Source organism: Ursus americanus, chromosome 30 (genome assembly GCF_024610735.1).
Source record: "Ursus americanus isolate L20-20 chromosome 30, mUrsAme1.1.p, whole genome shotgun sequence".
Lineage (NCBI taxonomy): Eukaryota > Metazoa > Chordata > Mammalia > Carnivora > Ursidae > Ursus > Ursus americanus.
The window spans coordinates 17,669,756-17,696,087 of NC_142156.1; the positions used below are offsets into that span (position 1 = coordinate 17,669,756).

Sequence of the window (26,332 nt, forward strand, 5' to 3'; positions counted from 1 at the left end):
ACCAGATATACAGCAGTGAACAAAACAGGGAAAGAAAAAAAACCCTCCCTCACAGAGCTTACTTCTAGTGAGAAAGTAAACAAGCAATATGTAGACAAATAAAATACATAACGTGTGAGATGAGAGTGGGGTTGGAATCTTAAATAACAGGGTGGTTAGAGAAGGTCTTTCTGAGAAGATGACATCTGAGCAAAGCCCGAATGAAGTGAGGGAGCAAGTCATACAGATCTCCACATGATCAGCAAGTGCAAAAGACATGTTCTTTCCAAGAAATAGCTAAGATACTGATGGAGCCGAAAACAGAGCGAGAATGAGGTTGGCGGGAGGGATAATACAGGACTCAGATGATTTGCTGGAACAGTCTCAGTTAATGCCTATCGTCCTTCGCATTTTCAAAAGTGTTCTACTTTAGATGATGAATTATATGGTTACTTTATTTTTAGGCCAATGAAAGAGCTTGGGCTTATTTTAAATGAGATGGGAGACTTGTTGGGTGGTTCAGAGTAAAGGAATTTTAAAATGGCCACTTTAACATCTGTGCTGAGATCAAACTATAGAGGGACAAAGGAAGCCAATTAGAAGACTACTCCAATAATTCAGGTTAGAGATAATGGCAGCATGAACCAGATGGTGGTGGTAGAGGTAATGAGAAGTGGTTGTGTATCTATTTTAAAGGTAGATGCAACAATATATTATGACAGATTAGATGTAGGGTGTGAGGGAAAATGAGGGGTAAAGAATGATTAAAGTTTCTGGCCTGCAGAACTGAGGGGATGGAGCTACCATTTGTTGAAATGAGAAAGACTCAGTAAGACCAGGTTTGAGGGAGTAATGAAGATCGGAAATTTAGTTTGGGACATTTAAAAATTTTGAAATGTCTAGTAGATATTCAGTAAGAGGTCAAGATGTTATAAGACTGGAATTCGAGGAGAAATCTAGGCTAGAGATATAGAGTTGGGAGTTGTCTGCATAGAGAAGGTCTTTAAAGCTATGAGACAGGATAAGATCACCAAGGGAGTAAAAGAAGAGAAGAGATCCAAGGGCTAAGCCTGAGGAACTCCAATTTTTAGACCTTGGAGAAATGAGAAAAAATCAGCCACGGAGTAGGTATAGGAGTGATAGTAAGGGAGAAAAACAAGGAGAGTGTAGTTTACTAGAAGATAAGTAAAGGAAGAGGAAGTAGAGTGATCTATGTCAAACACTGCTAATAGGCCAAGTAGGAAAAGGACTAAGAACTGCTCACTGGATTTAGCAGTGTGAGGCACTGGTGATCTTGATAAGAGAAATTTTAGCACAATGACCTGATTGGAGAGGGTTCAAAACAGGATGGAAGAACCAAAAGGAAACAAAGAAAAGGAGAGAGGGAATGGAAGAAGAGCTGGAATTTGGGGCTGCCAATAAAATTAAGACTCCTTAGAAAGGAGTAGAGAGAACTATAGAGTATTAGCTCAGAATTCTGTATGCAATTTCCTCTTTGGGCGTTACCAAATCCTAAGCTGTGCACAAGGAGGGTAAGGCTCCTAGTAACCAAGTGGAAATCAGTAGATGGGTGACTAAAAAACTGGGCAAAGACTTCAGTATCTCATAGTGCTAGGGAGACAGAGGTAGGAGTTCAAGACTAGTCAAAGTATGTTGCTCCAGACTATCAGCTGAAATCCCAGAAAGACTACTCCTAAGGAGTAAGGGTCATAACCCAAGAGTAAGGGTTAGGCTCAAGAATTAAGGACTACTTCCTGGGAGTAGAGTTTCTGCCTCAGGTATAAGGGCTGCATCTTAGGAGTAAGAGAAAAATATCAGCTTTAGTAAAACTGGGCCAAGATGATCTATGAGGAAAAAAATCAAATGTTCTTTTAAGGAAGGAAGTGTTTCCAGAGCCTGACATTCAATAAAAAAGTACTAGGTAAGCAAAGTAACAGGAACAAATGTCTGAAAATCAAGGGGAAAAAATACAGATAATAGAAACAGACACCCAGATGAATTTATCAGGTAGAACATTTAAAATAGCTATGATTATTATATTCAAGACAATAAATGAAAAGTTGGAGAATGTTACAGATAACTGGAATCTATAAAATAAAATAAAATGGAAATTCTAGAACTGAGAATGGTAATAAGTGATATTCAGAATTCAATACATAGATTACATAGCAGATTAGACACAAAAGATTAATGAATTAGAAGATGGCACAGCAGAAAAAAATTCATATTAAGTCACCGAGAGCAAAAATAATGGAAAATGGTGGGGGGGAGGGCAAAACAGGGGCACCTGGGTATCTTACTCCACCAGGCAGCCAACTCTTGATTTTGGCTCAGGTCATGATCTCAGGGTTTTGGAATTGAGCCCCATCATGGGCTCAGTGTGGAGCCTGCTTAAGATTCTCTTTCTCCCTCTCTCTCTGCCCCTCCCCCTGCTCATGTTCTCTCTCTAAAAATAACCAAATTAAAAAAAAAAAAAAAAGCAAAACACAAAACCCATAATATACATGGTAAATAGTGAAAAAGCCTAACATATATGTAACTTTAACTGTAGCTCAGGGAAGGGAGAGAAGAGGATGAGATTATAATATTTAAAGAAATACTGGCTGAGAACTTTTCAGAAACTGACAAAAGACATTAAGACCACAGATTTAAGAAGCTTCACAGACCCCACCAGATAAATAAAGAAAAACCTAGGAAAATCATAGTAAAATTGTTGAAAAACCAAAGACAGGAAAAAAAAAATCTTAGCAACCAGAGAATAACATACTACCTTAAAAAACAACAAGTAATAATCAAAGCCAGAAGCCAATGGAATTAAGTCTTTAAAAAAGTGCTGAAAGAAAATAACTGCCACCCAAAAATTCTATATTCAGTGAAAATGTGCTTCAAAATGAAGGTACAATAAAGATGTTTTAAGAGTGGGCCCTAGGAAGGCCTGCAGGCCAGCTGTGGGCTAATAAAGAGGGCAGTTGTTCTCAAAAGAAAAAAAAAAGATGTTTTAAGAAAAACAAAAATTGAGAGGATTTATCACCAGCAGACCTCTACTGAATGAAATACTGAATATGAGATCCCAGTAGAATAATGATGCAGGAAGGAAAGAGCCATGAAACAGATAAATCTAGAATAATATTAAATATAATAATATCATGTGGATTCAAGTTATATATAGAACTTAAAAATATATATCCACAATAGCACAAAACATGAGAAAGAGGTATATGGAGTTAAAGTGTTTTAAGTTTCTTGAGTTGCCCAGGATATAGTGAAATAGGAAAGACTGTAATCAGTCAAAAGTGCATGTTATAGTTTCTGGCATAAGCACTAAAAAATAAGAGATAATAAAAGGAAGCTATAACTAGTAAGCTAAAAGAGGGGAAACATGGAAGATAAAAATACTTGAGTAATGCAAACATCAAGGGGAAGAAAGGAGAAAAAGGAATGAAGAACGGATGGAACAAATAGAAAACTTTGAAAAATCAGTAATTACGTTAAATTTAAAGAAATTAAGTACTTCAGTGAATAGACAAAGACTGCCAGATGGAACCAGAGTGCATAATGCTAAGCAAAATAAGTCAGTCACAGAAAGGCAAATACCATATGATTTTGCTCATGTGTGGAATTTAAGAAACAAAACAGTTGAACATAGGGGAAGGGAAGGAAAAATAAAATAAGATATAAACACACAGGGAGGCAAACCATAAGAGACTCTTAACAATAGGGAACAAACAGGGTTGCTAGAGGGGAGGTGGGTGAGGAAATGGGGTAAATGAGTGATGGGCATTAAGGAGGGCTCTTGCAATGAGCACTGGGTGTTATATGCAAGTGATGAATCACTAAATTTTATCCCTGAAACGAATACTACACTGTATGTTAACTAACTACAACTTAAATAAAATCTTGGGAGAAAAAAAAAGACAGAGATTTCCACACTGTATAAAAATATAAAGCTAACTATTTATATATTTCTTTTTTTAAAAAAGATTTTATTGATTTATTTGAGAGAGAGGGAGAGAGACAGCGTGCACACACAAGCAAGGGGGAGAGGAAGAAGCAGGTTCCCGGCTGAGCTGGGAGCCTGACACGGGGCTAGATCCCAGGACCCTGGGACCATGACCTGAGCTGAAGGTAGACACCCAACGGACTAAGCCACCCAGGTGCCTCTATAAAGCTAACTATATATTTCTTACAAAATATATACAATATTTATAAAGATGGAAAAAGGTTGAAAGGATGCAAAAGATATATGTCTTTTAAATATTAACTAGAAGAAAGTTTGTGAGGCTATGTTAATAACAGATAAGTATATTTTAAGGCAAAAGGTATTATGAGATAAAAAAAAGTGTATTTCCTAATTATCAAAGGGCCAATTTAACAGGAAGGTAACGAATAGGAGCACTGTCCACAATAGCCAGATTGTGCAAGGAGCTGAGATGCCCTTCAACAGATGACTGGATTAAGAAGATGTGGTCCATATATACAATGGAATATTACTCAGCCATCAAAAAGAATGATTTCACAACATTTGCAGCAACATGGACGGGACTAGAGGAGATAATGCTAAGCGAAATAAGTCAAGCAGTGAAAGACAATTATCATATGGTTTCACTAATTTATGGAACATAAGAAGTAGAAAGATCAGCAGGAGAAGAAAGGGAAGAAGGAAGGGGGGGTAAACAGAAGAGGGAATGAACCATGAGAGACTATGGACTCTGGGAAACAAACTGAGGGCTTTAAAGGGGAGGGGGGGTGGGGGGTTGGGATAGGCCGGTGATGGGTATTAAGGAGGGCACGTATTGCATGGTGCACTGGGTGTTATATGCAAGTAATGAATCATGGAACTTTACATCAAAAACTTGGGATGTACTGTATTGTGACTAACATAATAAAATATTATTATAAAAAAACAGGAAGGTAATGATACTAGATTTGTATGGACTAATAACATAATCTCAGGATATTTGCAGTGGATATTGTGGGTGCCCTGTCCTGATCTGCTTACTGGGCCAGTGTACCTATCCCTTAGCTGTTGTGAGAATTGGCTATTAATGGCTTACAGCCACCCCTTCTTCAAAGTGTGCCCTTGGCTGAATAGGAACTGTATCACACCACTTCCTGGGTCGTAGTAAGGGTCCACAGCACATGACTGAGAGTGGGGGACAAAAAGGCAATTTTCTTGCCTAAAGATGAGACTAATTTTGTGATGAAATTTGTGTTCTAGAACTCCTCATGGGATCAGACTGAAACTAGACTCCAGATGAATCCACTTTTCCTCACTACTTCATTCTGGTTCCTTCACTTCCTTTCTCCTAAGACCACTCTCTGACTTAATCATATGAAGAATAAGAATTCTTGTTTCAGGGGCGCCTGGGTGGCTCAGTTGGTTAAGCAGCTGCCTTCGGCTCAGGTCATGATCCCAGCATCCTGGGATCGAGCCCCACATCAGGCAGTCTCCTTGTTCAGTGGAGAGCCTGCTTCTCCCTCTCCCTCTGCCAGCCACTCTGCATACTTGTGCTCTCTCTCTCTCTGTCAAATAAATAAATAAAAATCTTAAAAAAAAAAAAAAGATTTCTTATTTCAGGTTCTGCTTCCAGAGAACCTGACCAAACTATAAAAATGGGCTTCTAGAGTGGGATTACTCGCTGAATGAATGGAACTGAAGGGTCCATCACTGGTGGCAGGGTGAATATTGTTAGTTCCATGCATGTTATGGCAGTGCAATTGCTGAGACTTGTGGTGAACTGAGGCGGAGTATAAGTGGAAGGTGACTGTAGTGGTCATGAGAATGGACTGCTCAGGTCTCTTCGGGAGAGCCTGCTGAAACGGACTTGACTGATAGACATAACTGCTGCCCCCCTGTATCCACCGTCATGTTCCTACCAAGCCCATGCTTCTCCCAGGCTGCTCCTAGCATGACTGAGCATGGCAATCGTACTAGTGCTGGCCTGTTCCTGCCTGACAGGGGACTCCTCTAGTGGGTGACTAGCTCAGGCACTCCCCCCATCCTGACCAAAACTTTCGTAAAACTGTGCTGCAGTCTAAGGTTCTTCCTACACAATCCTCCTTCTTTTTCTCTCCCGTCACGGGTGTCAGACCTACATTAGGGCCTAATGGTTTCCCCTGCCTCGTTTTGCTCCCTTCCCTTTATCTTTCACAATATTTCCCCCAGCAAATCTCTAATCTCTTGTACATCTAATCCCACCTTGGTGTCTGCTTCTTGAACTGTCACACGGATGCACTAGCTGGTACAATGTTGCTGGTATTTGGGAAGTATGCAGAAATAATAACTAAAGGGACAATGGAACTGGGGTGGCTGTTGCAATGCTCCATTTCTAGTTGAAGAGATAAAGTGACAGGCTCAAATATATTAATCATTAATTTAAAGCAAAGTGATAAAGTCAGAGAACCTTCTTAGGAGCTTTAAAGAAACCCTCATTTCCAATGGCTGAAGGGCAGAGAAAGCTGAAAACCAGGCACACAACTTAATTGTCAGCAGGGCAAAACTTCAGAGAAGGCTGAATATATTCTATGACAAAGTCAGGGCTCTAAGAAAGGGTACTACTGAGTCTAGGATGGAATACCTGCATAGACTTGCTTGAGAACCCTGAACCCCCCCTAGATTATCTTATATCCTCTGGGCAGTGGCAAGTGGCTTAGCTTGTTGGTCAGGGGCCTGGGAGAATTAGGTACCAGGATTGGAAGAATGGGGACACAGAGGTCTGGGAAAGAGGCATGCAGATAGATCTACGGGAATAACACACTAAGTGTAAAGATCTTTTCTTTTCATCATATGCTAATGGCCACTACAGAACATCCAAAGCAGAGGAGAGCACTAAACAACCAGTGGAAAGGATGATTTGGCCAGTAGATGTCAGGCACCCTCTGTCATTGGCCACCCAGTGCTTGGACAATGGGCTCATGAACAGAATGGCTATGCTGGCAAGGATGGAGGCTAAGCAAGGGCCAAATAGCATGCACTCTCTCTCGCCAATGCCCATCTAGCTATTCCCACTGCCAAATGTCTGACCTGGCAACAATAGAGAGACCAATACTGAGCTCTAGATATGGAATCACACCTTGAGGAAACCAATCATCTTTCTGCCTTGAAAAGGGCAACATTTCATTCTGACCTGGACTGACCCATATTCTGGGTAAGTATTTGCTTTTCTTGCCCACAGTACTTCAGCCAGCATCACTATCCAAGAGCTCAGAGTATCTGGTCTACTGATGTGGAATTCTGTATAATACCACTCAGACCATGGGATTACTTTATGGCAAAGGAGATATGGGGATGGACGCATGACCATCAGATTCAGTCACTGTACCACATAACACAACATCAAGGAAGCTAATACCCTGACAGACTGGTAGAAGGGCCTTGTGAAGGTACAACCAAGGTACAGCTTAAAGTCGATGGCCTGTGAGGATGAGTTCTATTCTTCAGGATGGATGGAGTGTACATTTTAAACCAATGCCCACCATTTGGTGCTGTGTTGCAAACAGAAAGAATACATGGGTCTTGGAACTACAGAATATGAGTGTCACCACTCACTAGGATGCCCACTCATCCACTTAGGGAATTGTGTTTGTGTTTCCCTTCCTGACACCTTTAGGCTCTGTAGGTGTAGATGTTCTGGTTTCCAGAGCGGGCATGCTTTCACCAGAAGGCACATTAAAAGGCCTTTAAACTTAATGCTCTGGCTACCATCTTGTACTTGGGCTCCTTATGCCTGTAGAACAGCAGGCAAAGAAAAGAGTTATTATAGGGGCGCCTGGGTGGCACAGCGGTTAAGCGTCTGCCTTCGGCTCAGGGCGTGATCCCGGCGTTATGGGATCGAGCCCCACATCAGGCTCCTCTGCTGTGAGCCTGCTTCTTCCTCTCCCACTCCCCCTGCTTGTGTTCCCTCTCTCGCTGGCTGTCTCTATCTCTGTCGAATAAATAAATAAAATCTTAAAAAAAAAAAAAAGAGTTATTATAGTGACAGGACATCATGCTATACAAATGCTGCTGTATAGTAAGGGCAGATAGGAATATGTTTGGCACTCAGGTGATCCATTAGGGCATATCTTGGTACTCCCATGCCCCGTTTTAACAGTAAATGAGTAATTACAGCAACACAGCCTGCTAAGGTCATGGTTCCTAGAGTCTCACACCTCTTAAAGATGAGGGACTGGGTCATCCCACCAGGAAAGTTATTTAGACCAGTGAAGGTGCTAGCCAAACATGAGGGAAATCTAGAGTGGATGGCAAAGGAAGATGTCGAGTATTACTATATGTCCTTGGGACTAAATGTAGCAGTGAGAGTTTTCATTTGTCCTATTAACCCTCCTCCTACAAATTTTCCTAGAAATTGTGACCAACCGGATTCCTGTAGAAGCTATACCGAAACAGAGTCAGTTTAACATGAGAAACAGGTAGATATCAGCATTGCAAGGGCTAGATTTTAATGGATGTTGTTGGTGCCTCACTCAGACCTCATCTGCAACCTGCCATGAGAGTTGTTAATTGCTAAAGGTTCACAGTTGCCCCCTTTTCCAGAGGATGCCTTCCCATTGGGCTAGGAGGTTACACTCTGCCACAGCCACTGACTAACTGATACGGGAGTAAGAAGGGCCAGCCCCTTTGCCTCAAGATGGAATCAACTTCATACTGCAATTTGACCTCCAAAGTTCCTCACAGAAACAAAATGAAGCTGTCTAGTCAGAACTACATCCTTGCTTGGCTCTTTTCTGCTGCCCTATCTTCTTCCCTCGCTCCCCTTCTTCTGAAGGCACTCCCTCCCTCAATAAGTCACTTGTACAAAATACTCCCCTCTCAGGCTCTGCTTCTAGGGAATCCAACTTAAGAAAAAATGTAAAGAAAAAACTGATGGAACAAAAAAAGAAGCAGACAAAGCAATAATCATACAGATTTTAACACACTTCTCTCAATAACTAATGGAACAAGCAGACAAAAATCTCAATAGGAATATGGAAGATTTGAAATCATGGTTAACACACTTGACTGAATTGACATATAGAGAACACCATCCCCAACACCTGCAGAATACACATTCTTCTCAACTGTGCTGGGACAATTACCAAAATAGACCATTTGCTGGATCATAATGCAATACTTAACAAATTTCAAAGGACTAAAATTACACTGAATGTTTTCAGGTCACAGTGGAAATAAGGTAGAAGTCAATAACAGAAAGGTAACTAGAACATGTTTGGTTTTAAGCAACATTTGGTTTTAAGCAATAATCCATAGATCAAAGAAATCATAATGGAAATTAGAAAATATTTTTGAAGTGAACAATAACACAATTACTACCTATCAATTTTGAAAGTAGTGCCATTATGCATAGTAAATTTTCTATCTTAAGCTCCCTAGAAGCAAACAATGTTCAACAGCATGAGACAGAAAGTTCATATTGCCAGCTAACCACAACTGGTTGAAACTTCATTCACATCCACCATATTAATGCTAACTGGTAAATCAACATCGTGATGAAATAATTTCCCGTGGGTGAAAGGAACAAAAATCCAAATCAAGAAAATTCTGAGGAACTGTGTCCACAATGAGAGATTTTGCTGTCAGAGTGACCACTCTGGGCTTAACTCTTTCCTGACAACTAAGGCACAAATACATAAGGAATAAGCCTGCAGGCAAACTTCCATATGGTACCTTTCCTAGACATTTCTTTCCAGAACTCCACAGAAGTAGTTGATTAGAAATTTCTGCCCAGCAGGCCATGATAAATATTTTATAGTCACTTTCTTGGTATGATAATTTTTCTCATATTAACTATCTAACCAAAGAAAAATCTACTTGGAATTCAACTTCTATTAATTACCCCAAAGTCAGCACACATGAAAAAGCTAGTATTTACTGCTACTTAAAAAATAAATGAATCAGGGTGCACCTGGGTGGCTCAGTTCGTTAAGCATTTGACCCTTGGTTTCGACTCAGGTGACTCAGGTCAGAGCAGAGTCTGCTTGAGATTCTCTCCCTCTCCCTCTGCCCCACCCCTGCTCACACACATGCACATGCTCTCTCTCTAAAATAAAATAAATAAAATCTTTAAAATAAGTAAATAAATAAATAGGCTTATACGATAGCTCTGTAATTAATCAGAGAACATTAATAATTTTACGGTGTTTTCAGTAAAAACAATGACCTCACTATACAGCTATAACCCATAAACTCCTGGCATTTATATTTCTAGCACTCCAAGATAATATCGCATTACCAGTTGATGCTGAATATTTTCATGACGTTGCTTAAGAAGTTCTTCTGTCCTCTGCAAGAGACCGAATTCAGCTTTAAATTCAGCTATTATTTGATGCTTCTTTTTGAAAACTGTACTCTTGCTTCGAAGTTTACTGACATATCGTTTGAACTATAAAAGAATAAAACATACAACCTCATGAGTAGAAAAGTCATTGTTAAACATATATAACCTCAGTGTATTAGAAAAACTTTACTGTCTCCTGTCCAACATGGGTATCACAAGTATATAATAATAACTTACTTTTTTTTTATAATTTTTATTTTGTTATATTAGTGACCATACAGTACATCCCCAGTTTTTGATGCAGTGTTCCATGATTCATTATTTGCGTATAACACCCAGTGCACCATGCAATATGTGCCCTCCTACTACCCATCACCAGCCTATCCCAATCCCCCACCCCCCTCCCCTCTGAAGCCCTCAGTTTGTTTCCCAGAGTCCACAGTCTCTCATGGTTCATTCCCCCTTCTGTTTACCCCTCCTTCATTCTTCCCTTCCTTCTCCTATCGATCTTCCTGTATGATTGATTGATTGATTGACTGATTTATGTTTTTTTTATTACATTACATTAGTCACCATACAGTACATCCCTGGTTTCTGATGCAAGGTTTGATGATTCATTAGTTGCGTATAACACCCAGTGCACCATGCAATATGTGCCTGTGCCTTCCTTACTACCCATCACCAGTCTATCCCATTCCCCCACTCCCCTCCCCTCTGAAGCCCTCAGTTTGTTTCTCAGAGTCCATAGTCTCCCATGCTTCACTCCCCCTTCTGATTACCCCCCTTTCTATATCCCTTTCTTCCCCTACCGATCTTCCTAGTTCTTATGTTCCATAGATGAGAGAAATCATATGATAATTGTCTTTCTCTGCTTGACTTATTTCACTTAGCATTATCTCCTCCAGTGCCGTCCATGTTGCAGCAAATGTTGAGAACTCGTTCTTTCTGATAGCTGAGTAATATTCCATTGTATATATGGACCACATCGGAAAACTTGGAAAGACTAACTGCTCAATTAAAATATTTTGTGTGATTTTAATTTTTGGACCCATCTAAATATCGTAAATGCCTTCATAAAAGCTATCTGTTTTAGGCTTTACAAATAAAAATTTTAAAAACCAGAAACTCAACCCTATAAAAGTAAAAAGCTTAAAAAATAAGGAGAAGAAGGAGAAGGAGGAGAAGAAGAAAAAGAAAAAGTAGGAAACCAACTCTGGCTGTGATCTTCTATCTCTTGCATATTGTACTATTTTGGTAGCACTGCATCTACTGAGATTAATATAGTCAACCAGAATAGTTAACACTTGTAGCTACTGTTTATCATTTAAGAAATGTACTGTGACCATATACACTAAAAAGCATCTAAGACGTTGGGATGAAACTCATCCCAAACCTTAAAAAGCTAAGAATATTCCAAGTTAGTGGGAGCTGACTGTTGCTTAATTCAGCTATTTACCTACTAATGATAAAAGTTATAACTACTCTAATGGAAAGACCCCACTATTAAGTAATACCAACTATAGTTTGGAAAGGCAAATGAAATGAACAGGAATTAAAGGAATTCATTTGATAAACAGTACTTACTATTATGTACTAGGCACTGTGCCAGACACGGAGAATACAACTCTAAACAAGATACTCAGAAATCCTGCCCTCACCAAGCTTAAGGAAATAGTGGCAAAAACAAACATCGAACTGATGTTTACAACCACCATGAACATTATGAAGAAGTAAAGTGGTCCTGAGAATAAATAACAGGAGTTTAACATATGTTGGGATGAAGGCAGGAAAGGTGGGTCTTGGGATTTAGGGGAGGTGGATTATGGCAAGCTTCTCAAAATAATTATATTTAAGCCAAGATGAAGAAGTAAGAGTGTGCTGGAGGTAGGAGGAAGAGGCAAAGAAGAACATTCCAGGTAGAGGAAACAGAAGGTATAAAGATCCTGGCTCATTAAAAGTATTGCTTGATTTAAGAAGCAAATGCCAAAAGCAAATGTGAGAAATTTCTGGTATTTCTGAAACAGAACATAATACTTAAAAAAAAAAAATCCTTCCTCTTACATACCATATTACTAATAATTTTCAGATCTTTTTTACTACATAAAATAAATCTTCCTGCTCTATCCTTTTATTAACTACATTATAAAGAAAATTTCCAAGTAAGAATTTGGCCTGTTATATTTAAGCACATCACTTCAAAACAAAATAAGTTTCCATTTTACCTAATACAAGGTAATTCTTTTTTTGGAAATTTTTATTTTATTTTTTAAAAAGATTTTATTTATTTATTTTAGAGACAGAAAGTGTGAGCAGGGGGAGGATAAAAGGAGGAGGGAGAGGGAGAGAGAATCTCAAGCAGACTCTGTGCTGAGCATGGAGCCCGATGTGGGGCTTGACCTCATGACCCCAAAATCATGACCTGAGCCAAAGTCTAGAGTCAGATGCTTAACCAACTGAGCCACCCAGGCGCCCCATTACTTTTATTATTTATAAAATTACTTATAACTCTTCTCAAGTTAGCCTTTGAAATGATTGGGTATTAAAAAGGCTAAGATTCTCAAAGAATTACCTTGTAGGAGAATGTGGGTGGCTCAATAGGTTAAGCATCCAACGCCTGATTTCGGCTTAGCTCACGATCTCAGGTATTGAGCACCACAACAGGCTCTTTGCCAGGCATGGAGCCTGCTTAAGATTCTCTCACTATTCCTCTGCTCCGCCCCCTATAAATAATAATAATAATAATAATAATAGTAATAATAATGAAAGTAATTAACATATTACTGAAATTTTGGAAAACAGAAAAAGAGGAAAAAATCACTCAAAGCCACTATTCCAATGCAAGTTCCACTACCATGTTGCTATTTTTCCTTCTAATTTTTAAGGCTACACATAAGGGCAATAATTCTAAATTGTAAGGTAGTAAAATAAGAAGCACAGCATTTCTAAAATTTAGGTGATATTTTTCCTTAAAGACTTGATTTTTCAGTACACAAAGAAAGTCCTCAACAATAGTAAGATTAAAAATTTTTCACATAAAAATAACTGTCTAATTCCTAGTTTAGACATTTTTTAAAACTTGACTTAAACTTTGAAAGAAATGAAGAACCCACTGTGTTTTAGAAGAAAGTTCAAAATATTTTTCTGTGATTAAGTTAGTTTTAATAGTAAGGAATCCAGCCCACACACAGCAAATTATTAATGGCTGGATTACAGGAATGGTTTAAAAATTTAAGTCATACCAATGTACCTAGAGTCCAATAACTTGCAATTTTTCCTTTTAAAGAATAAATGTGTAAGCCTGACATAACCACAGACTCAGAATCCCTAGAGCAACTATATGTTCTATTAAAAGTGTCCTGGGCAAAGTGCCCAAAATAAAATCAACCCTGTTCATCTGCTATCTTCTGTATTATCTAAGCCAATTTCCCCCTTCTTTATCTTGCTGTGCTCCAGAATTATTTTTAAAAGCTAAAACTTATAAATATTTTTGGTGGAAAAATAAGCCCACTAATTACTCAATATGCTCTATGCTAATTGGTTATTATTTGACATTCACAGGACAAACTACCTAAAGGAAGGGTAGTCAGGGCCAAATTAATGATGGTTATGTACAATTAAGCAATAGGTGGCCATCAAAGCACTCTAAGGGATCCACTACCCTGGATGAATTAGAGAAAAGAAAACACATTATCAATGTTTTTCCTCCATTGGAAGTTTCTTCTCACTATCATTTGGATTTTAGGTTATTTCTGAATTTTCAAGTTATTAAAAAAAACCATGATGAATATATTGAAGCTAAAACTTCAGAAACATTCTTATCAATTTCTATAGGACATACTTCCTGAAATGGTCAGAAGGAAATTAGGTTTTCTTTTCTTTCTTTCTTTCTTTCTTTTTTTTGGGATTTATTTATTTATTTATTTATTTATTTATTTATTTATTTATTTATATTATGATGTGTTAGTCACCATACAGCACATCATTAGTTTTTGATGTACTGTTCCATGATTTGTTGTTTGCATATAACATCCAGTGTTCCATGAAATACGTGCCCTCCTTAATACCCATCACTGGGTTAGCCCATCCCCCTCTGAAACCCTCAGTTTGTTTCCCAGAGTCCATAGTCTCTTGTGGTTCATTTCCCCTTCTATTTACTCCCCCTTCATTATTCCCTTCCTTCTCCTACCCATCTCCCTGCTATTCCTTATGTTCCACAAATGAGTGAAACCATATAATTGTCCTTCTCTGCTTGACTTACTTCACTTAGCATAATCTCCTCCAGTCCCATCCATGTCGATGCAAATGTTGGGTAATCGTTCTTTCTGATGGCTGAGTAATATTCCATTGTATATATGGACCACATCTTCTTTATCCATTCGTCTGTCGAAGGGCATCTCGGCTCCTTCCACAGTTTGGCTATTGTGGACAATGCTGCTATGAACGTTGGGGAGCATATGGCCCTTCTCTTCCCTATGTCTGTATCTTTGGGGTAAACACCCAGTAGTGCAATTTCTGGGTCATAGGGCAGCTCTATTTTTAACTTTTTGAGGGACCTCCACACTGTTTTCCAGAATGGCTGTACCAACTTGCATTCCCACCAACAGTGTAAGAGGGTTCCCCTTTCCCCACACCCTCTCCAACAGGAAATAAGGTTTTCTATATTTTGTCAAACTGCCCTTCAAAAGCTATCTATAGTACTTTTAATAATTGTCAACATGATAATTAAAATAGTATTTTACTTTTTATTTGCATTTCTTTAATAAGGAAATTCACTTTTTTGTCATGTTCATTATTCATCTGGGGGAATTTTTTTAAGTGATTTGCCTGTCTTTGGCCCACTTTTTTATTGGAGCTTTTAATTTTCCTGTGTATCTGCAACAGTGATTCTCAAACATTTTGGCCTCAGGAACCCTTTTTGTATTTTTAAAATTATTAAAGTTCTCAAATTGTTTTTGTTTTTGTTTTTTTAAGATTTTATTTATTTATTTGACAGAGAGAGACAGCCAGCAAGAAAGGGAACACAAGCAGGGGGTGTGGAAGAGGAAGAAGGAGGCTCCTAGCAGAGAAGCCTGATGTGGGGCTCGATCTCAGAATGCTGGGATCACGCCCTGAGCCAAAGGCAGACGCTTAACGACTGCACCACCCAGGTGCCCCTCAAAGGGATTTTGTTTATGTAGACTACTGCTGTGGCAAATTTTGAGGGAAAAGAACATAATTTCAATTAATGGACCCCTTACTTCATAATATATAAAAATCAATTCCAACTGGATTACAAACTTAAATGTGAAAGATAAAACTAAACATCTTTTAGAATATAGGAAAATATCACCATACCTTTGAGATAGGAAAGGATTTCTTAAACAAGACACAAAGAGCACAAACTGAAAATAGACGATCAGTAAACTTGGCTAAAATCAAGTGGTAAAATCAAGAACTTTTGTTCATCAAAATAGATACTAAGAGATTAGGAAAATAAATCACAAATTGGGAGAGCATATTTGTAACACATTAAACCAATAAAGGATTTGTATCCAAAATACATAAATTAAACCTATAAATCAATAAATGAAAGACAAATAATCCAATAGAAAAATGGATAAAATACTCAAATAGTCATTTCGCAGAAGAGAAATCCAAGATGGCCAATAAACATACTAAAAGATGCTCAACCTTATTAGTAATCAGTAATACAAATTAAAACCACAGTAAGATACTATTTTAACATCCATCCAATTAGCAAAACGAAGTCCTTCAATACTAAGTGTTGGTGAAGATATGGAGGAAGTGGAACACCTGTATACCACTGGGAGTGGAGGATTTATAATTTAGAACAACAGTTTGGAAAACACTTCATATCTACTTCAGTTGACATTGTGTTCACCCTATGCCCCATCAACTCCACTCCAATGAATAGCAGGGCTTCTCAAACTTACCTATGGTGATGGGGCAGTTTTTAAAATTTCTAATCATTTGTAGAGTGGATACTTAAATAAAACAATAAAAATATTTAGGAAACATCACGTTACTATAAATGTTTCTAAATGCTTCTGCTCAGTTTATATGGTCATGGATTAGTAACTAACAGTTTGTGGGCTAGAACAGGACTTCAGACAACTCTTTGAATAAAACTGCTACAGAGCAGAGCTTTGTAAATGCAGTATGCTCCAGTGTACTCAGGTGGTGCAAATATTAAGTGCATGCCAAGATATTAATCCACTAAGACTCTGCAGCAGTTGGGCAAGATATTATAAAGAACTCCCAAGCCAGTCACCCTCAGCTATAAGCAGCTCTGTCCTTTTACCTCAGTATGCTAAACAATGATCAATTTTTTTTTAAGTGTCATATTGTGAAAAAAGGTAGACCCTGCTCTGGGGAAATTCTGTTCATAGTCACATACATAAGAATGTTGACAGAAACACTGCAATAGCAGAAGACTGGAAAACGAGCCACAACAAATTGTTATATATTCAACTACATGTATACAGTGAAAGTAAATAATTTTAAGTTCAAGAAATAATGTAGAGCAAAACAAGTTACAGAATATATGGAGTGTGCTTCCATTAGTATTGCTTGGGAAAATTAAACAACATATTATTTAGGGATACAAATGTGTGATCAAACAGTAAATAAGAGTCAGAAAATACCTAACTTGAGATGGTGGTTACCTCGGAGAGGGATAGAAATCAAACAGGATAAAGGAGAGGCACACAGAGAACCTCAAAGGTTCTTTTTTTAAGCTGAGTGCGAAGTATATATATGTTCATGATCTCATTGTTCTTTAACTCTTCTCATATAATACACACACACACACACACACACACACACACAAACACATTGTCACCTAACTTTACTTAACACCTACATTTTGAAAAGTAAATAAACATTAAAGAATCAATATAGAAGTTCCCAAATCTAACCAATGAGTTCCAGAAGAAGAGAATTTTTTCAAAAAGATTTTATTTATTTGACACAGAGAAAGAAAGAGCACAAAAGCAGGGGGAGCAGCAGGCAGAGGGAGAGGGAAAAGCAGGCTCCCTGTTGAGCGGAGAGCCAGACTCAGGGCTCAATCCCAGGACTCTGGGATCATGACCTGAATTGAAGGCAGACGCTTAACCAACTGAGCCACCCAGGCACCCCCAGAATTTTTTTTAAAGAGTAGAAATACAAGAAAATCTCCCAGGGGCCCCTGGTTGGCTCAGTCATTAAGCGTCTGCCTTTGGCTCAGGGCGTAATCCCGGGGTCCTGGGATCGAGCCCCGCATCAGGCTCCTCCGCTGGGAGCCTGCCTCTTCCTCTCCCACTCCCCCTGCTTGTGTTCCCTCTCTTGCTGGCTGTCTTTCTCTCTGTCAAATAAATAAATAAAGATCTTAAAAAAAAAAAAAGAAGAAGAAGAAGAAAAGAAAATCTCCCAAAACTGAAGGGTATAAAATAAGATTCTAAATTGAAAGGACCAATAGAATTCCCAGCTCAGTGAAAGAAGAAAAGATTATTTAAGCCCATAACCTTAAAAATTTAGAAAATCAGAGGTAAAGAGAGAATCCCAAAAGTTTCAAGAAGAGGTTTACCTCAAGAAGAGGTCACATCAAAGGACTGGGAATTATAACAGCCTCAGACAGCAACAATGAATACTAGAAGACAACAGAACAATGTCTTCAAACTTCTCAGGAAAAAAGATTTTCAACCAGAATTCATCATTCAGTCAAACTATCAATCATGTATGGAATGGAGTAAAGACAAGATGGAATAAAGACAGATGGAATAAAGACAGTTTCACATAAGCAAGATTCTCAGAAATTTACCTTCCAAATCCCTCTTTTTCAAGAACATTCTCTAGTACAACAAGGAAATAAACCAAGAAAGAGAAGCCTTGGGATGTAGAAAGCAGGAGATCCAAAACAGGAGAATGGTTAAAGAAATTTCCAGGATGATGACTGTGAAGCCCTAGATTACAGTTCACAGCAAGTCTAGATATAAATCTTCTGACTGAGGGGCGCCTGGGTGACACAGCGGTTAAGCGTCTGCCTTTGGCTCAGGGCATGATCCTGGCGTTATGGGATCGAGCCCCACATCAGGCTCCTCCGGTATGAGCCTGCTTCTTCCTCTCCCACTCCCCCTGCTTGTGTTCCCTCTCTTGCTGGCTGTCTCTATCTCTGTCAAATAAATAAATAAAATCTTAAAAAAAAAAATCTTCTGACCGGAACAGAAGAATGAGAGGGACTCTAAAAAGAATACACTTAAGGTTTACAAAATATAATTAATAGATTACTGTGTATGAACATATGCCATATTAAGATAAATTGTACAGTTCTATCAGAGGTCTGGAGCTGAGTGGGTGATAAGTACGTGAAAAAACTAACCAAACAAAAACAAAAAAAAAATGAGGTCAGTATTAATTTTTTTAAAAGTGTACAAGAAAGGATATGTAACCATAGTATACTACATGGCTCAGTTGTAAACTGTGTTTCTACAATTATCATAGTGAATATAATAATGATTTAACCAAAAATTATAGTTGCATTGGGAGGCTCTAATGAATGGAAAGATAGGTATGGGGGTAGACAGGGAATGAGAAGTGTAGGGCTAAATCTTCATTTCCCATGATAGTATATCCAAAATGGAAAAAAAAATTTTAAGTTTCAGCACAAACATGCTATTTAGATATGTAGAAGTAGATTCTAGAAGAAACAACCAAAGACATTAAGAGTGGTAGCTTCAAGGAAGCATGACTTGGGAATGTGAAAGGGGATCATTATTTTCATTATAAGCGTTGTAGTACTGTTTTACTTTTTAAACTACATATTTGAATCAATCTAAAAAAAGTGTAATTAAAAGTACAACCCACCTCAAAGAAAGCCCATCACCAACAAACATCTAACAGCTGATAGATTTTATTTTGAATAGACTTTGAGTACTAAAAATTAAATTCACTCATAATCCCATGTTGTAACAATTTATATGAGCAAAAAGTCACAAATAATTTCATTTAGAACTTAATCATTAAGGTCCTAAGAGCAGTAAAACAAAGTCACAGAAGCAGTTCAGAGAGGTGTTAAGATCATGGGCTTTGGAGTCAGAGAAATGTAATTTCACATACAGGCTCCACTACTTAAAGTGACCTTAGGCAATTACTGTTTTGTCCTTATATATCAATTCAACTGTAATTTAAAAAAAAAAAAGGAGGTAACAATACTTATCTCACAGTGATATGAAAATGTAAGGCAATTAGCACAATGCCTTGTGTAGCATTGAATAAAAAGGAGCTATCACTGTTATGATTAATTAAGCCACAATGGTTTAATAAAGCAAATTCTTGACCTAAACATCTACAATTATTAATAACCATAATTGCCACCATATACCAGCCAATTCTTAAAAATACTTTATTACAGTATAAAGGGTAACCTCTGAGGATCAAATCATACAATGTTACCATTATAAAATGAATGATTATTTGTCTAAAATAAAACTAGGTAGTTTTTAAATAAAATCTATAAAATATACTAAAAGTCTATAAAAATTGAATAATGGATAATGATTAATAATGTCTGTCATTCTGTTTGAATGTAGTTAAGGAGTACCTAGAAAATAAGAGATGATTACTGTTTCTTCTAATTAGTGAAGAAATAAAGAAACGTCAAGTAATTAGACTAAGCAGAAAAGTAAAAATCTAGGTGTTATGGATGCTCTTTAGAACTAAAACAGAATAATTACTACTACGAGCAATTATAAATTTATACACTCTGAGTACAACTGTGTAAAAATTTTGTGTATATATATATATATTTATAAGCCAAGATTGGGAGAGAATTAAGAAATAAAATTAGCTGTTGTATAGGGCAGATAGAGTTATGAGTGAATTTTTTGGGATTTATTTTTTAAATACTTAATTTAAAAAATATTTTAAAAATAATTTTTAAAGGAACTCTGGGATAAGAGATAAGCAACAAATTCTTGGACCATTAAGGAAAAGCTTTCTATAGTGCACTATAGCAGGTTAATAAAGCAAATTTGTCATTAAAGTGAACTACAAAGCTTGCCACTGTGCAGGAAGGTCCATTATAGCAGCTACTACTAATCATTTGGACCAATATACATTTGTAACCTAAATTTGTCATTTATGAAAGAACAGCCATCATTTTAAATGCTGAGATCAATAAGATTAAAGCTTTATAGAGCTAGCTTCTAGCTTCAGGACTAATTTTACACATTCCTTTGTGATCAAAATGGAATTTGCCAGATGTTCTTTCTCTTTTTATCCATTTAATATGTTTTAGAATCTTTTTTTTCCTAAAGATTTTATTTATTTATTTGACAGAGATAGAGACAGCCAGCGAGAGAGGGAACACAAGCAGGGGGAGTGGGAGAGGAAGAAGCAGGCTCATAGCGGAGGAGCCTGACGTGGGACTCAATCTCAAAACACCGGGATCACGCTCTGAGCCGAAGGCAGGCGCTTAACCGCTGTGCCACCCAGGCGCCCCATGTTTTAGAATTTTTAATAGTAATGATCAAAATCTAGGCTAGCTTTTTAAATGGACAAAGCAGCTTATTTCCTTAAGTATGTAACCATTTACAAATGCTTTTCAAGCTTATCTGGAACTTAAAAGCATTATTAGATTCCAGGCATCATTCTGGATATTTATGCGGAAACAAGCACCTCTGCTCCTGCTGCAAATTTTCCACCTCAGTATCTGGCATGAAAATTATTTCCACAGTAATTAGCTGTGAGGACCTTACAAGACAACCATATAATAAATACTCTATGTTGTCCAGAACCACAAAAATCTATTGTTTTTTTCCCTTTTACAGAGAAGGAAACCTACAGAGAAATTAATACAACTCACCGAATTTTAGCAAGTTGGGAAACCTGGAATAGAATGAGTACTTTTGTCCTCAAATCTTAATAGTCCAATATGCATGCTATTTTCCATTTCTTAATTACATCACATCTTTGTCAGTTACTCCATCAGATGATTTTTTTTTAAAGATTTTATTTATTTATTTGACAGAGAGACAGCGAGCGGGAGAGGGAACACAGTAGGGGAGTGGGAGAGGAAGAAGCAGGCTCCCAGCGGAGGAGCCGGATGCGGGACTCGATCCCGTAACTTCGGGATCACGCCCTGAGCCGAAGGCAGACGCTTAACGACTGCGCCACCCAGGCGCCACCCAGGCGCCCCCCATCAAATGATTTTTAAGCATGGAAAACTACAGAAAAAGGCCCAAGAGAGTTAGGTGTCACATGAGATAACACCAACTGTTCAAGAGTAGCATGAATATGCCCAATGACCACGATTTGTTCGCCCATTTGTCAGTGTCTTCTTTTCTGTCTGAATTCGGACTTGTAGAAAACCTGAAGAGGCTGTATTTTCATGTTATGCTCCAATAAATCATTTGGACTCCCTTAAGTCTGGTTTCAGATATTTGTACTAAGGCAAGAAAAAATGTTTCAAAGCAACCTTTGTTTTCTGTTAAAATGACAGTCTTTTCAAATCACCCATCATAACTAGTGCCAACGTAGACACACATACAAATACTATTCTAAACTTTTGGAACCTGTTAGTATTAGGTTTTTAACTCTAAATTAGAAAATTCTGGGGCACCTGGGTGGCTCAGTCGGTTAAGCATCTGACTCTTGATTTTGGCTCAGGTCATGATCTCAGGGTCCTGGGATCAAGCCCCCCAGCGGGCTCCACACTCACTGTGGAGTCTGCTTGAAATTCTCTCTCCCTCTGCCCCTCCCCCCATGCTCACTCGCACTCTCTGTCTCAAATAAATAAATAGATCTTTAAAAAATATTTAAAAATAAATTAGAAAATTTTACCAATCTAAGCATAAGCAATGTAATTACCTATAAATGGTAGTGGATAGTTAACTGCTAATTCTTTTGAGACAGTCTATAATAAGCAATAGGATATATGCTGGTAGAAATCTGTCTTAAATGAAACTTGGGGCACAGGAACATCCATCTGTGAAACACAGTTAATCATACCAGTCTCTATGCTTCTATTATAAATCAAAGCACCACCACACAGCTGTTACTATATTAGAGATAATGGATTTTTCAACTGCTGTCCAAGCAGTTAACTCTCAAAACATTTTGCTATGAAAAGTTTTCAAATTTTGGGTTGCAACTGTGGCTTTACCTAGATTGCATGCATAATACACTACTTCTATTACAGTGAATTGAGACAAATTTCTTTGATTCTGTTTTGTTCCATCTCTTGGGAAATTTTAGGGGCTTCGGGTCCTGCTATGAACTCTAAAGAGTGTAATGTGATTTGAAAGGTTCTAAAAATATCACAGGTTTGCCTGGGCTCACTTAGAAGGGTGGATGATTCAATTACAAGTGTCAAAATTTGATTCCTAAATTTTCGGGATCTGACAGCTGCAGCAAACCTTGCCAGGATTCCCTTATCTTCACTGTGCTTCTCTTTGAAGTATTTAAAGAAGATTTCATAATCTTTGCAATTTAGCTCTAGGATTTCTATCGGTAGCTGTAGAATGAATTGGTGGGATCTTTCTAAAGCTTCTTATAAACATTACTTGACCAAGCACATTTTTAAAGCAGTCATAACTGCAAAACAGGGGAACTTCTTGTAATGGTTAGGGGACAAAACACAATGGACTCTATACTCATACATGATTAACCAGGAGTGACCTTTCAATGCATGAAGTGCCAAAAGAACCTTAACCAGAGGTTCACTTGTTGCTATAAAAAAGTTCAGACCCTGGGGCGCCTGGGCGGCTCAGTCAGTTGAGTGACTGACTCTTGGTTTTGGATCAGTTCATGACCTCATGGGTGATAGGATCGAGCCCTGCTTCAGGCTCCACACTCGGCAGGGAGTCTACTTGAGATTTTTCTCCCTCTGCCCCTCCCCCAGTCCCTCTAAAATAAATAAATAAATCTTAAAAAAAGACGGTTCAGAACCAAAAGGCACGCATTCATTTGAACAACAACAACACAGTACCAGCACTACATCATCGGGGCTGATTTTTTTGTTTGCTTTTTCAAATAATTAAAGCTGAGATTCAGAGATATCAAGATGACTAAGATGGGAAAGGTCAGTAGCTATGTGGGACTACTACAAGAGGCAGTCTCTCTTCTTTGCTCTTCCATTAAGACAGATAGTCATCACACTCAGATTGCCGCCTATGAAATAGCAAAATTTGTAGTTACTAAAGAAGTAATGGAGGTTAACAGATTAAATGGCAAATTTAGGTTTGTTGTCAGGTATCTAAAAATAACTTTATCTGGGATGGGATGCCTGGGTGGCTCAGGCAGTTAAGTGTCTGCCTTCAGCTCAGGTCATGATCCCAGGGTCCTGGGATCAAGTCCTGAATTGGGCTCCTGGCTCAGTGGGGAGTCTGCTTCTCCCTCTGCCTGCCGTGCACTCTCTCTCTAAAACAAGTACATAAAATCTTAAAAAAAATAAAAAAATAAAAAATAAAAATAACTTTATATAATGAAATATACAACTATGGCTAAGACAAACAGTTAATATACATAATTTTTCCTATTAACTGAAGCCTACAAAGAAGTGCCAAGACATTTTTAATATTATCACTTTTCTGATGAAAAACATACATATATCTAGATTACATTATATACTTTCAGATTTCCACACATTTACTAAGTGCCTGTTACATTCCAGGTATTAAGTAAATGATGGTGAAAAAGAGATAAGCCCCTGCCACCGTGGAGCTTACTGCTTTCTTAGGGGAAGCAGAAACTGACAAGTGATCTTAAGTGTATTGCATGTTACAACACACAGGAATGGAGGGCTATGGGAGTACATTTCAGGGTCATGGGGTGTGAGCTGGGGAAACAATAACAGGGTATTATTCTGGAAGACATGCTCCTTAGTTAAATTCATTACATTATCTTAAAAAAATCGTACTGACTACAGCAATCTTTTATTAACAACTCAGAGTCAAATATATCACCATCAACTATTACATTTTGTTATAATACTGTTTTTTTGTCTCTTCTCACACTGACTCCTGCATAAAGTTAGATAATTCTATGTAAACATTTTTAAAGCACTCCAAATTACGGAAAACTAAGGTCACTTAGTTTAATACTTAAAATCCTGTCCAAACAATTCAAGTTATCATAACTTAGAATAACTGCAACAATTTGCATTTAGAAAGTCTTAAGAGAAAACCACATGAGGATTCCAACCTACGAGGGGAGTTTTTGGGTCATATGATAATTCTGTGTTTGACTCTTGAAGAATTGTCATACCGTTTTCCACAGCAGTTACACCACTTTATAGACAAAGAAACTGAGGCACAGAGGAGTTCGCTAACACGTTGAGGCTGAAGAGCTGACAGGTGGCACAGCAGAAATCTACACACAGGTATTCTGGCTCCAGAGCTGATTCTTTTAACCTCTACAGAATTCTCTTAACCTCCTCATTTACTGACATGGAAAAAATCTCCAGGACATTTTATTAAAAGCAACTTGTACAATACACACAGTATAAAACCATTTATATTTTTAAAAACCCACAAAACAGTATTATCTATGTCTATCTGTAGAGAAAGAACTGAAAGGACACACAGACTTGAAGCAGCGGTTTCTCTCTGGTAAAGGGCCGGAGAGACTCGGATTGGGGGTGGGAGGAAGTCAAGGAAGACTTTAATTTTGTGTGTGTTGCTCGATTTTCATGTCACAAGAACATATTCATGTACTACTTGTATAATCAGATTTTTTAAGATTAAAAAAACTCCCCAACATTGATCCAGTCCAATCTTTTTTTCTACTAACTGCACACATTACTTCTAAAATGTCCCTCATTCAGCTTCTGTCATAATATTTTAAATGGTGGAGCACTCTACTTCACCAAAGCAGCCTGCTTCACTACTGAGGAAAGCTTAAGTTGTAGAAATTTCTCCTTATAGCCAATCAAATATTTCTTTCTCTCCATTGGTCCTAATTCTGCCTTCTGTCAAACAAACAAGATGAATACTAATCCATCTGTGTCAGGGGTCCCCAAGACCTTCCCCAGGTTCAATGATTTGCTAGGAGGACTCAGAACTCAGCGTATAGTCTTACTCTTGGCAACGCTTTATTACAGTGAAAACATAAAAGCAAAACCGGGAAAGGGAAAAGGCACATGAGGTGAAATCCAGAGGAAACCAGGGGCAAGCTTCCAAGAGTCTTCTCCCTTAATTGCCCAGCAATGAGTTATAACAATGTGTGAAATGCTGCCAACCAGGTAAGTTCATTAGAAACTCAGCATCCAGGCATTTAGTCTGGTCACGGAGGCACATTCTCTGCCTAGCCCTTACCAAAAGTTCAGGCTCTGAGAAGGAAAGCAGGTGTTCAACATAAACCACATTCTTTGTATATACAGTTTAGCCACAGTGAGCAATTCTTATCAGGGAATGGTGGGAATCCTTCTAAATTCAAGTTCCTAGATGCCAGCCAAGGGCCAACCGTGCGAACAAGATTTTCTAAGAATAGCAGTTTCAGGCCTGCTATGTTAACTCTTTTTATGCACACCATCCTTTCCGTATCCTTTTGAAATTTAAATGCAATTCTATTATGCCTTTGTTTTTTTGTTCTCAGTTAATACATAATCATTTCTTTCTATGAAAATTGCCAGACTTTTCATCCATTTTGGTCACCTTCATCTGGACTCTGCCTTAACTATGTCCTTCTTAAAACATATGCCAAAAAATGTAAAATAGTATTCCAGGCATAATTTCACCATAAATAGGATATTACATTTTTATTGATGGAGTATAATAATTTGTTTTCTAATGCTGCATTACTCATGGTTGGTATGTTGAGATGACAAACAAACTCAAACTCTACAACACTGTGTTCATAATCCTGTTGATGGCATTGTTTGTTTCAGCACAATCCTCCGGCCTCCTGAGATGACTCTGAACCCTAATTCCATCATCTCTCTCAGGCTGACTATTCCTTCTAGCTTCCTGTCATGCGAAAATTATTAAAGGTTCTGGAGGGAGACCACCTCAATTTAAATCAAAGTACTACCACTTACTAGCCATGTGATCTTGGGTAAGTTAGCACAAATCCTCCGTGTGCCTCAGGTCCCATATCTGTAA

General features: G+C 38.0%; 1 protein-coding gene across 10 annotated transcripts in view; it reads right to left on the bottom strand.

The window, feature by feature from the left end:
- The window catches only part of IFT81 (intraflagellar transport 81), a 209,924-nt gene that overhangs the window by 52,455 nt on the left and 131,137 nt on the right, over window positions 1–26,332 (bottom strand). For all 10 annotated transcript variants that reach the window (XR_015722332.1, XR_015722331.1, XM_087857367.1 and 7 more), the window contains one exon: window positions 10,212–10,361. Coding sequence is in view for 8 of the 10 variants with exons in the window: in XM_087857367.1 (XP_087713493.1) it covers window positions 10,212–10,361 (150 nt within the window). In the remaining 2 variants the exon portion in view is untranslated. The remainder of the gene's footprint in view (window positions 1–10,211; window positions 10,362–26,332) is intronic.